The sequence below is a fragment of the Elaeis guineensis genome, chromosome 5, assembly GCF_000442705.2.
Source record: "Elaeis guineensis isolate ETL-2024a chromosome 5, EG11, whole genome shotgun sequence".
Taxonomy (NCBI): Eukaryota; Viridiplantae; Streptophyta; class Magnoliopsida; order Arecales; family Arecaceae; genus Elaeis; species Elaeis guineensis.
The window spans coordinates 116,537,608-116,550,336 of NC_025997.2; the positions used below are offsets into that span (position 1 = coordinate 116,537,608).

At 30.7% G+C, this 12,729-nt stretch overlaps 1 protein-coding gene across 4 annotated transcripts in view; it reads right to left on the reverse strand.

The window, feature by feature from the left end:
• LOC105033358 (probable auxin efflux carrier component 9) overlaps positions 1 to 12,729 on the reverse strand; it is a 53,005-nt gene that overhangs the window by 13,466 nt on the left and 26,810 nt on the right. For all 4 annotated transcript variants that reach the window (XR_012141602.1, XR_012141601.1, XM_073258279.1 and 1 more), the window contains exon 3: positions 2,970 to 3,127. Coding sequence is in view for 2 of the 4 variants with exons in the window: in XM_073258279.1 (XP_073114380.1) it covers positions 2,970 to 3,127 (158 nt within the window). In the remaining 2 variants the exon portion in view is untranslated. The remainder of the gene's footprint in view (positions 1 to 2,969; positions 3,128 to 12,729) is intronic.

Below are 12,729 nucleotides of genomic sequence, written 5' to 3' on the forward strand. Positions count from 1 at the left end.
AGTTTGCACTCTCGTACAACAGTATTCAATAATTAGATACTATAAATTAGTTAATTATTCATCTCATTTACAATCAGAATTCAATAATCAGATACTATTATTCTAATCTTTACATATTTTTTTATTTAATTTAAAATTTATATTATATTATTATATTATCTCTATTTTATTTAATACTTAATTCACTAAATTAAAAATTTTAATTGTTGATCATGTATTAGCCATTTAAAAAATATAAGATAATTATAATAGCTAAATTTTTTTGATAATTCATAATAAGAATTTAAATATGTTAATTTAAAAATATGAATCTGATTATTCAAAGCTTCAAAAAAAATTGAAAGTTTCATACAATCTCAAAAAGGAGCTCTTGATAAATTTTTTACTAGCAATAAAAATAATAAATCAAAAAATATTGATGATAGTTCTTTAAATGAATAAGTTAATAATCTTTTAGAGTTACATGATAATGAAATATTAAAATAAAAAGAAGTCAATGAAGAGATTCAAAATGATCCTCAAAGTCATGATGAAGAAAATTAATATGTTAATTTAAATAATTATATTCCTAAAAATATTTATGATTCAATTTAATGGATAAATATTGATATAAATTTTGAGAAATTTATTAGTAGAAAAATATCCAATTAGAATTGATGATATAGATTTTTCTAAAGATGAATTTTCAAGATATTTTTCTACTATATGCTATATTCAAAAGCTGGCAAATGGAGAGAAGCATAAAAGAAGATATTCAAAAGACTTAGACAGAATATTTTAGTTTTATTATAAATTATTTAATTTTACTTCTAGTATAAGTAAACTAGCTAATATTGGCACTAGAGATTGGAGAAATCTTAGTGGTAAGCTTAAGAGTCATGAGATGAGTAATGAGCATATTATTAATATAAGTTTATGGATTGATTTAGAAATGAGATTATTGAAAAATAAAATAATTGATAAAAGTATTCAAGAATAAATAAATAGAGATAAAGAATATTGAAAAAAGTATTATTAAAAATTTTTGCTGTAATAAAAACTTTTGGTAACAATAATTTAATTTTTCATGAAAAAAATGAAAAGATACATCAAAAAAATAATAAAAATTTTTTAAGTCTAATTGAAATGATTGCAGAATTCGATCCGATGATGCAAGAACATATTCGACATATTAATGATAATAAAATTCATACTCATTACCTCGGATATAATATACAAAATGAATTGATAAATTTGTTAGCAAGTAAAATTAAAAATAAAATTATTAAAAAATTATAGAAGTTAAATATTTTTTAATAATAATTGATTGCATTCTAGATGCAAGTCATAAGAGCAAATATCTTTTATATTATGATGTATAGATATTTTATCAAGTCTAATCAAAATTATAGAATACTTTTTTGAATCCTTTAAAGTAGATTATACAATCAAAAAAGATCTTTTTGATGTCATTATGGATGAAATAAAATATATTGGACTTGATATTAATAATTTAAGAAAATAGAGATATGATAATGGATCTAATATGAAGAACAAATAGCAAAGAGTGCAAAAAAAATTTTAAGATATAAATCCTAGATCCTTTTATACACCATGTGATTGTCACATTCTAAATTTAGTACTTTGTGATATGGCTAGTTCTTATACTAAAGTTATATCATTTTTTAGAGTGGTACCACGTATATATTCACTATTTTTTTTCTACTAAATGATGAAAAATTTTATAAGATAATATTTTCGATCTAAATCTTAAATCATTGTCACAAACATATTGAAAAAGTCATATTGAAAGTGTTAAAGTAATAAGATTTCAAGCTCCATAAATAAGAGATGCTTTATTAAAATTAGCAGAAGTTAGTGAAGATCCTAAAACTAAAAATGAAGCTAATTGCTCAGCAATATATAAGCTTAAAAATTTTGAATTTTTATTCGATATGACTATTTGGTATGATATATTATTTTCTGTTAACTTAATTAGTAAAAATTTATAATCAAAAAATATGCATATTGATGTTGCTATAGAGCAACTAAAAGGTCTTCTTTTTTTTTTTGAAAAATATAAAGAAGATAGATTTACATCCGCTATGATTTCTTCTAAAAAAATTACATCTGAAATAAAAATAGAATCTAAATTTCATGATAAGTGTATCATTTATAGAAAGAAATAATTTGATAAGAATGTTAATAATGAAACAACAAAATCTCTTGAAGAATCATTTAAAATTGATTATTTTTTATATATAGTAGATCAAGCAATTTTTTCACTCCAAATTAGATTTGAATAGTTTAAAATATATGAAAATATTTTTGATTTTCTATTTAGTAGTAAAAAATTGAAGTCATTAGATAATGATAATTTGAAAGAATATTATCTTAATTTTGAATGTTCTTTAAAATATAATAACTACTCTAGTATTGATGGTTTAGATTTATTTTCAGAGCTAAAAATTTTTAAAATTATACAAGTGGAAGATAACAGTCCAATGGACATACTCAATCATACAAGACAATTCAACTCTTTTTCAAATATATATATTGCTTTTAGAATAATGTTAACAATTTCAGTATGTATTGCTTCGACAAAAAGAAATTTTTTAAAATTAAAATTAATAAAATCTTACTTAAGATCAATAATGTCTTAAAAAAGATTAAATAGATTGACTATATTATTAATTGAAAAAAAAATATTTGGAGAACTTGATTATAAAAATTTTACATCTCAAAAAATTAAAAACATAAAATTTTAGTAAAAAAATTATATAAATTTTAATAAAAAAATATATTTTAATTTTTAATTTTAGACCTCTAAATATGTTGAGCGGCCTGTGATAGACTGCTCAAGCCAAAATGGTATGCCTAAAGGATCTTATACCATTAAATTATATAATTTTTGGCCAGAGAAAGCTATCAAAGCAAAAATATTGGGTGTTAAAAGGCAGAGTTGTCAACAAAGTACTTAATCTAATTACCTGGATAATAGCTACTCGTAGAAGCAGATCTTGTAGTCCAAAAGCAAGTGAAGTTACAATCATGATGGAAGGGCCAACAAAGAATTTGATAACCATGGCAAAGGCTGCAACAGAATAGCCACATGATATAAGTCTTGTCTGTTTAGCCATAAATGTACCTGTATGTCCACATGAAAAAAATGTTAAATTTAGAAATGATTCTCATGTAAATGATAATGACCATTGTACTGTAAGCGCATTTAGCCAACCCTATGGAAGAAATTAAAGTTAGTGAGAATCATAACATTCAGTTACAAGGATGGAGCGATCCCCATTCTGTAGTTATCATGCAGCAGCAATTCATGCTGCTAGCTGATTTGAACTTTTCTTTCGTATGAGTGGTAAATTAAATAATTATTAATATGGGACCCATACCATATGTACGGGAGTTGTATAAAATGCAAAAAAATAATATAAATATTATAAAATTTATTTTATCAACTAAAGAACATATGGTACATAATTTTGTTCAAAAAATTTACATAAATATTAATTTTTCTCAAGATTTTTTTCTATTTGTGCTAAAAAAATAGAAAGAAATGTTACATTAGCATGCTATATAATCATTTATATATTATAGTGGGATTTTGTTAAAGTTAAATTATTTGGTATAGAGATTAATTTTTTTGTTGGCTGTATTGGTGGCGATTCTCTGGATAGGAAATGTAAAATTATTTTTTTTATAAAAAATAATAAGTAGATATTAAAATATTTATAATAAAAGTTTAGTACCAAATTATGCTAAATGATATCTTCGTAGGAGAAGTACACTAAGAAGTTCTGAATAAATTTGTTACTTGGGAGTCGCAATCAACTAAAAACTCATGATAAAGAGAATATGGCACCAAAAATTTGATGTAGATTTTTTATTTGAGATTTATCTTTTTGAAAAATATTTGTTACTTCAAAATTATGGTTGTCTGTATTGAATTTTTGTGGACCGAATATAATCTGAAAAATATATGCAATTGAGAATCTTTCCAGTAATATTTAGAAAAATAATCTATCTAATCTTCGATCTGTAGCAAAATTGAATGCTGGTATATCAATTAATTATCGAATTATCTTTTTAAATATAATAAAAATTATAATATCAAAATCATTTTCAATTATTATACTCAATTTATTTTTTTAAAATTTAAAATATGAAATCATATGGAAGCAATGATGCTATAAAATTAAAATTTTAAATCAGGATCATCTAATAGCGCACAAATCTAACCCTATGAAGTATGAATATCATAAAAATTTTTATCTTTATCTTTTTTAAAAACGTTATACTCTGCCAATCTATCTGACACCATATAATTATTTCATCAGAAAAAGTACAATAAAATATTAATCTTTATATGATCATATAATTATTAAAAAAAATAATCATATAATTTATCAAAAAAATGACCACATAAATTTTTTAAAAATTTATTTGAAAACAAAAATAAATATAAAAATAATTGATTAAAAAAATTAATAAATAATTTCATCTCTATTTTTTTTTTTTTGTTAGATTTAACAACGTCATCATGCAAATACTGTCTATTATACACCTCTCACACTCTCTCAAGCCCCCCCCCACAAAATCTTGCATCCTCGTACACTTTATCGTTTGCAGTTTCTCTCTCCATCCTTGCTAACACGTGATATTTGATAATGGCTATCCATTTATGATTTATTACGTTCCATTCTATTCCTTTAGGGATGATCTCCGCATCTTAATGGGATGTGATGCATGATTGTTTTTTGTGTAAAAAGTGATGGAGATGGGACATGACGAGGAATGGAGTGGTTTTTTTTTTCCTGATAAAGGGGAATTCAGACGGAACATGATGAGTAAAAGCGATGGAGACGGGATGTGATGGATGGTGGAGTGTTTTTTTTTTTTTTTTGTACAAGTGGTATTCAGATGGGATGTGATGCCATGTAATGGTGCTTTAAATCTCCCTATTTATCGCAAAAAATAGTCCCATGGATTTCCCAAATCAATTCAATTAAAAGTTTGGAAACATTTATATATTGGTTTTTTATTTTCCCCTCTTTTGTTCTTTGGAAAATGCATCGCTTAGCAACACGTTTCCAGAGAAGAACAAATAAAATGGATATGAAATGCATCTCTAGCTAATTATTCGAAAATTTTTTGCCATACTCTAAAATCTGCATGAATGGTATATTAAAAATTCTTATAAGATGAATTTTTATTAATATTAGATCAATTTTTTATTCTGATTTATAATAAAAATATGGACTAAATGATCACTTGAATGAATGATTAAGGAGGTCATGATTATCTATGATCTTATTATTATTTTACATCCCATTATTTTAGTCACATAATGTAGTAGATATTGGTATAGACATGACTCGGTTAATGAGTTTTATGATGGGTGGATCTATTAATATTATTAACTAGACTAGATTCCCACTCTATTTATATCCATCTATAAAAAAATACTAGGATATCAAGATCTCTATGTTCTTAAGATAGATCTATCTGATTGAGGAGATAGGCATAAAGATGAGATAGCATGAAAGATCTACCTTACTATTGTTGATTTCTTCTTCTGTAGGACATTCCGATAATAATCATCAATGACTGCTCAGAGATTTTAAAATATGATTAATTGATTGGATTTTATTTTGATTTTTTAGATTATTTTTGTATTCTAATCTTCTGCATGAGATTCATGGAAAAATTTTCAACAATTAATATCAGAACCTGAATTTTTTAGAAGGTTAAGATCAAAATAAAAAATTAAAATAAATAAATAAATAAATCAATAAGAAGAGGGATGGATCTCCTGTGGCCGTCCTCTGTTCTAACCTTCTTCTCACCGGTATGAGGGACCATGGTCTAGCGGTGATTGGGTTGAGTCGATAGTGAGGGGCTGGCGATGCCTGTCTAGATCCAAAGATCCAAACAAAAAAAAGGCCAAGCAAAAAAGGAGGGGTGGCGATTTCCGCCACTATGACCTCCTCCTCCTTTGCAGTAACCGCAAGTGGCTGTCTAGGCAAGCGGTGGTGATCCCGACGAACGGTGGTGCCAGGGAACAGTTCTCCTCCTTCCTCCTATCCTCTCTTGAAAGATCAAACAAAAAAATTTGAGAACCATCGGCTCTTATCTCTACCGATGGTGGGTGGTGGAGAGAAGCCGACGATTAGAGGAGCTGGGTGGAGAGAGGTCGGTGGTCTACCTATGGAGGCTTCTCGTCGATCGTTGGATTGGAAGAAGGAGAGGGGCATCGATTTTGGCCCCCTTCTCCACCGCATAACCATGAGGAGGAAGAAGGAGACCACTAACGGGTTTCAAATTCAGGTTTTGTGTTCAATTTTAAATTTGAACCCGATTTGCTTAGGTAGCTATATGGAAATTTTGCATTTTAGTCCCTATTGAAGTACATATCTTGTTATTAATGCTGAGAAGAATTATATTTTGGTCCCTATGATGAAATTTATTATATAAAATCCTCATATTATTGTTAGTCTCTGATTCTGATTACACTTCTTAGAAAATTAACGTTTAGTCCCTAAGATGAATTTGATTATTATTTAGTCCCTATGCTAAAGTTTATTACATATATGGTCTGATAATTATATTATGATCCCTATAATATAGTTTAATTGTATGAAGATTCTTAAATATACTATTACAAATTTTGTGCTACATTTAGTTTGAATAATGATATATTTTTGTATTGATCTCCGATTTAGAGAATTGTGGATTTCAATAAATGGTGACCACCAAAATGGCTAATTCATTAAGATTTACATGATTCCTCTATTTGGTATTTAAGAGAAGTAAACATATTAAATTTTGATAGATTGCTTAATATTGGTGTATTAAGATAAATGAATATATGTATGGATATGGTTCGTTGATCCATGATTTAGAGGATTGTAGACTTCAATGGATGATGACCACCAAGATAGCTCATTTGTTGAGATTTGCATGATCTATCTATCTAATGTTTCATAGAATTAAATATGTTAATTTTTTATTAATTGCTTGCTATTAGCATATTAAGTGGAATAAATGGATTCATCGGTATACTAGTTAATCCCTATTTTGAAGATTTGTAGATTTCATTGGATGGTAACCACCAAAATTGTCCATTCATCGATGTTTACAAGATTCTTCTATATGATATTTTAAAGGAATTTAGAAGTGTTATGAAATTATTGCATATAATCATCTCCCCAAAGGAAGCTTATTGTGTGTTATAATTTTGAAGTAAAATGTTTTGTGCCTGGTGAGTGTGCATGGTCTAAAAATTCATTATACTAAAGTAGTTGAACCTCTGAAAGCTGATGCTATCTTGTTAAGTTGATTTCACTAGATGTTAGAGAGATCTTTATGTGGATCATTTTTTTTTCAAAGAAAGTCTGCGACATTACACCAAGGGCTCTTATTGAAATAACGCTTATAAAGATTTTTAAGCATATGTAATATCCATATTTTTTTATTGATTAACTACATAAAAGTTGTTTAACAGTTAGCACCTTTGCATTGAATAACATTATATATTGCAAAGAGACACATTATGTGGGTTACTTTCTTTTCAAAGAAAGTTTGTGGCATTGCACCAAAATTTTTTATTAAAATAATACTTATAAAAGTTTTTAAGCATATATATATTGCTCATATTTACTTATTGATTAACTACATAAATATTGTTTAACAGTTAGCATTCTACGTTAAGTAACATTAATACTCCTATTAAAATTCTGATTGAAATAAACTATAAAAATATAAAAATATAAAATTGATCTAGTACTATATTTGATGGAATTTGGATATTGCATTGAGTGATGATCCTCCATCTCAAGTCATTAGTGAGAATTGTTGAATTTTGGCACCTTAAATTTAATCCACAACAGAGAAGTCCACGATAGAAAAATCCAAGATGGAGAAGCCCAGTAGACCAAGCCCGCAGATGCAGGCACGCAAGTCTATAGGCGTGGCCCACAGGCTTGGCCTACGGGTATCCAAGCCCACAGCAGGGTGTAGCCCAGCACGTGGGGATGCACAGATCACCATGCACCCACAAGAGAAAATGCGGTCCATGCACGAGGCATGGATCGTCGCGGTCCAGAAGCAATTTTATGCAGCCCACATGTGCGTGAATGAGCGCACGATATGCGGCACGCATGTAGAGGCTCTGATTCACCATGCGGGAGAGTATTGTGCTGTCCACGAGCGGTACAGGAAGGTTTTCATGTGATCTGGAGTTGTTTTGCATGATCCAATAGCCAGAAAGGCATAAGGGCCCGATCCAATGGTCTGGGGTGTTCTAAGTTTTAATAGGAATTGGTTTTAGGATTTTTTAAGGCCTAATGGCTGTGGAACAGTAAAAATGTCGAGAGAATGGTGCTTAGAGCAGTAGGTGGTGGCTAGGGAGTCCTTTTAGGGGTTCTTTGAGAGATTTATTAGGAGGGATCGAATGCTTCTTATTGAGAGAGAGATTGATGTATGCGAATTGAGAGGATGTGATCTCCTCTTGTATTTGTTCTTTCTTTCATAGTGAAGCTTGCATACCTCATGGAGGTAAGCCTTAGACTAATTCATATATTTGATTATATCTTTTTTTATTTTTCTTCTTTCTTTCTATTATGGTATCGACATTATCATCTGGATTAGCGATCTTGGGTGGAGGATCCATATTCTGCACTCATGAGAGATCCTCCCCAACAAATGGTATCAGAGCACGTAGTTGTCTAGGTTATGATGGTGTTGATTGAGATTGAAGAAGATAGAGAAGAATTGAAGGTGGCTCCAGATACAGATGGTGAGTACAATCCGTTTGTACTTGATAGATAATGTGGTGATCCATGTGCTTAGCGAGACTTCTCCGATATTGATATAAACGAAACTCGAAGAGATGTACATGATCAAGTCACTCATCAATGCTCTCTTTTTTTGGAAGTAGTTCTATCAACTTCAGATAAGTGAGGGACAAAGCGTGCAGGAGCATCTCAGCAACTTACAGAAGATCCTCACTGATCTCCTCAGTATTGGTGAGAAAGATGAGGAGAAGACCAGAGCATTGATCTTGCTTTCATCGCTTCTTCCTTCTTTTGAGTCTTTAGTGATTGCCCTTTTTATGGAGAAGAGCACCATCAATATAGATGAGGTCACTTCTGTACTTCTCCAAAATAAGATTCTCAGACAGGAGAATCGAGCTTCGAGTTCAGGTGGTGACTCGGTTATGGCGGCGACTGGAGATAGTGGTGGCAGAGGATGAAGGAACAGATGATTGCAAGGTGGGTGGTCCAAAACTAAGTCAAGGGACTACAACAAGATTAGATATTATAGATATAATGAGTTGGGGCATCAAGTTAGATTATCCACAACTCAAAGATCGGTCGAAAGCTACTGCGGTGGTGGTCGTCCAAGATAGTGATACAAAAGAAAGTGATGATGTTCTTCTAGTGATTGATGAGGTATATACTTCTTTCCCATAATAAATTTTAGATTCTACATCTTCGCATCATATTTGTTGTAAAAAGGAGCTATTTGACTTTTTAGAGTGCAGTGAGGGTACTGTTCATCTGTCAGATGGATCGAGCTGTGCGATCAAGGACATTGAGATTGTAAGCTTACAGACTCTTGATGGAGCAATAAAAAAATTGGACAATGTCTGATACATACCCAATTTCAGGAGAAATTTGATTTCACTGAGCAGACTGGATTCAAGTAGCTACAGATAGAGAGGTAAAGATGGAATCCTGAAGGTTCTGCATGGCAATAGGGTTGTGATGAAGAGAAAGAGGTAAAGAGGATATTACATCATAGTAGAAAGCTCAGCGTGAGATAGAGCTTTAATATTCAGTGGGAGTTCAAAGCATGGTGGAGTTTTAGGTCAGGTGGATTGGGCATGAGATGAAAAACTCAAGAGGATGACAGACGACGTCGTAAGATGAAGTTTCTATTATCGCAAGAGACTATTCTGAGCAAGTCTCAGATCAGACAGATCATAGTAAATAATGGAGATGAGATCGAGCAGCTTGTCTTGACTCCCATATTTATCCATCCATAAGCAACAGGCATATACCTTACGGCATAAGGACGAGATTATCTAAAAGCTCTCAAAGTTAAGTGAAGGTCAAATGTCAAGTCAAGATAGAGATTGTTGAGTTTTGACATCTCAAATTCAACCCGTAGTAGAGAAGCCCACAATAGCAAGGCCCAAGATAGAAGCCCATGGCATGCAGGCTTGGAAACACAGTTTGGAGGTGCAGCCACAGGCTCGCCCAGTGTGCGAGGCACATGGTGCACGTGCGATCCACCATGCGGGAGGCACAGGAGTTGCGGTCCACACACGAGGCATGGACCACCATAGACTAGGGGGTATTTCACATGGTCCACATATGCGATCGCACGATCCGATGATTGAGGGGCATGATCTGAGGCTTTGGATGATCAAAAAGTTAGAATTTGATGTAGGCTTGATCTAATGGCCAGAACGATATTTTGAGCTCAAATAGGAGTCAGATTTTGATTAGGACTCAATTTTATGTCTTTAAAAGAGGCATGATGGCTTGTGGAGTAGTAAGCGAGTCAAAGGATCCGTATAGCGATTGTGAGCGATTTGGAGCAGCAGGAGGCAGCCAGGGAGTCCTTTTAGGGATTCTTTGAAAGCTTTGTAAGGAAGGATTGAGTGCTTCTTATTGAGAAAGAGACTGATGAATGAGAGTTGAGAGGGTGTGATCTTCTCTTATATTTATTCTTTTTTTCATAGTGAAGCTTGCATATCCCGTAGAAATAAGTCTTGAGCTGATCTATGTATTTAATTATGTTATTTTTATTTCTCTTCTTTCTTTCTGTTGCGGTATCGACATCGTCACCTGGATTAGCGATCTTGGACGAGGGATCCATATTCTGCCTCATGAGGGATCCTCCCCAATAAGAATACTATAGAATATAAACTTCCTACGAAAGGTGAAAGAGAGTAAATCATCTTTGCCTAGAGATTATGAAGAAGTCCATTTTTGATACCATTCTAGATGTTATACTAAAGAATGATGATTATAAGTAATTCTTTAACCTCACTAGTAAGAAATATATAGAATGTGATAAAAGAGGCTGGATAGCTAATAGATAAATTAATTAATATTAAGTAGGATAGCATGATGGTGTTAGGGCTTTCATTATGAAACTAGAGAGTATTGTACCTAAGCTTAATATTTTGAGATCCCTATCTTTAATGCTTTTCTTAGTTATTAAGCTCTTAGTTTTCTTTCTATGCAATATAGTCAACTTAAAATCATATATAATGCATAGAGGGATAAATGGAATGTGAATAAATTTATTTCTATTTTTGTTCAAGAGTTTTAATATTTTAGAGAAAAGAATAAGAGTTCTAATATAATATACTGATCACATGCTAAAGATTCCATACATAATAAGAAAATGATAGTGATTTCAAAAGGGATAGTTATACTCACAGTCCTAGGAAAAGAAATCAAAATCCTGGCAAGCCCATAAGTTGCTAATTAAGAAAGTTTTCAAGTGCTTCTTTTCCAAGAGAAAAGTTCATAAGAGATTTCAATATTTCAATGTAAGAGCTAGATACCAAAGAATAAATCCTCGATGTTGTGACATAAGCATTCAGGTCATGTTTCTAAAAAATGGATTTAAAGTTCAGTTGATGATGAAATTCTATCTTCACTTGGTCTTAGTACATTTACCTTATGTTGACTATCTTAAGGGCAAATTAAAAAAAATCCAAAATACTTGAGTACTAAGATTATGACACGACATGGAAAGATGGTTGAGGTGGTAAGATCTAATCGTGATGGTGAATATTATGATCCATATGATGAATCCGCCCAACATATGGGACTATTTACCAAATACTTATACGAGTGCGGGATAGTTGCTTAATACATCATACCTAAAACTTTTGAATAACATGGTGTGGCTAAAAGGCATAATTGTACTACTCATAAGAATATCATTAAAAACATGATGAATGAGTACAATTTATCATGATATCTCTAGGATATCATGATATCTCTAGGATGAGGCCCAAAAGATCACCATCTATATCTTGAATAAAGTTCTTAGTAAGACAGTTCTCAAGACACCTTTTGAGTTATGGGTTAGTAGGAAGTCCAGTACTATTCTTTTCATATTTAGGGCTATCCTACAAAGGTTAAGATACATAATCTGTCAGTAAAAATTAGGACTAGAACTACTTGTTATCATTTAATTGACTATTCAGATAATACAAAAGAATATAGATTCTATTACTCTGACAGAGGTATAAAAATTGTTGAGTTTAATCATGCCAGATCTTTAGAGTCTGATATAGATAATTACAAATACTTTCATATTGGAGATATGATATTAAAAAAAAAATAAATCATTATTCTTATTCCAGTTGTCTATGAGAGGTCAGTAAGAGTGCAACATTGGACATATAAACGGATTATAGTACTTCCATAGCCAGTTAATGAAGCACCAGCAAAAAAATCATATAAAAAAAGAGAAACTTGTCATTCATAATGACTATTTGGTTTATTTAGTTGAGAATAACTATGGCATTGTTCATATGGTTAATGCAATCTCATATGATCAGACTATTGTATCATCGCTAAATAGCTTAAAGCTATATGTGATGCAATGCAGTATATGGTTAAAATAAAGTATCAAGTCTGATAGAATTATTTAAAAGATCTAAGTCTATAAGATATAAGTGGATATTTAAAATTAAAAATAATTTTA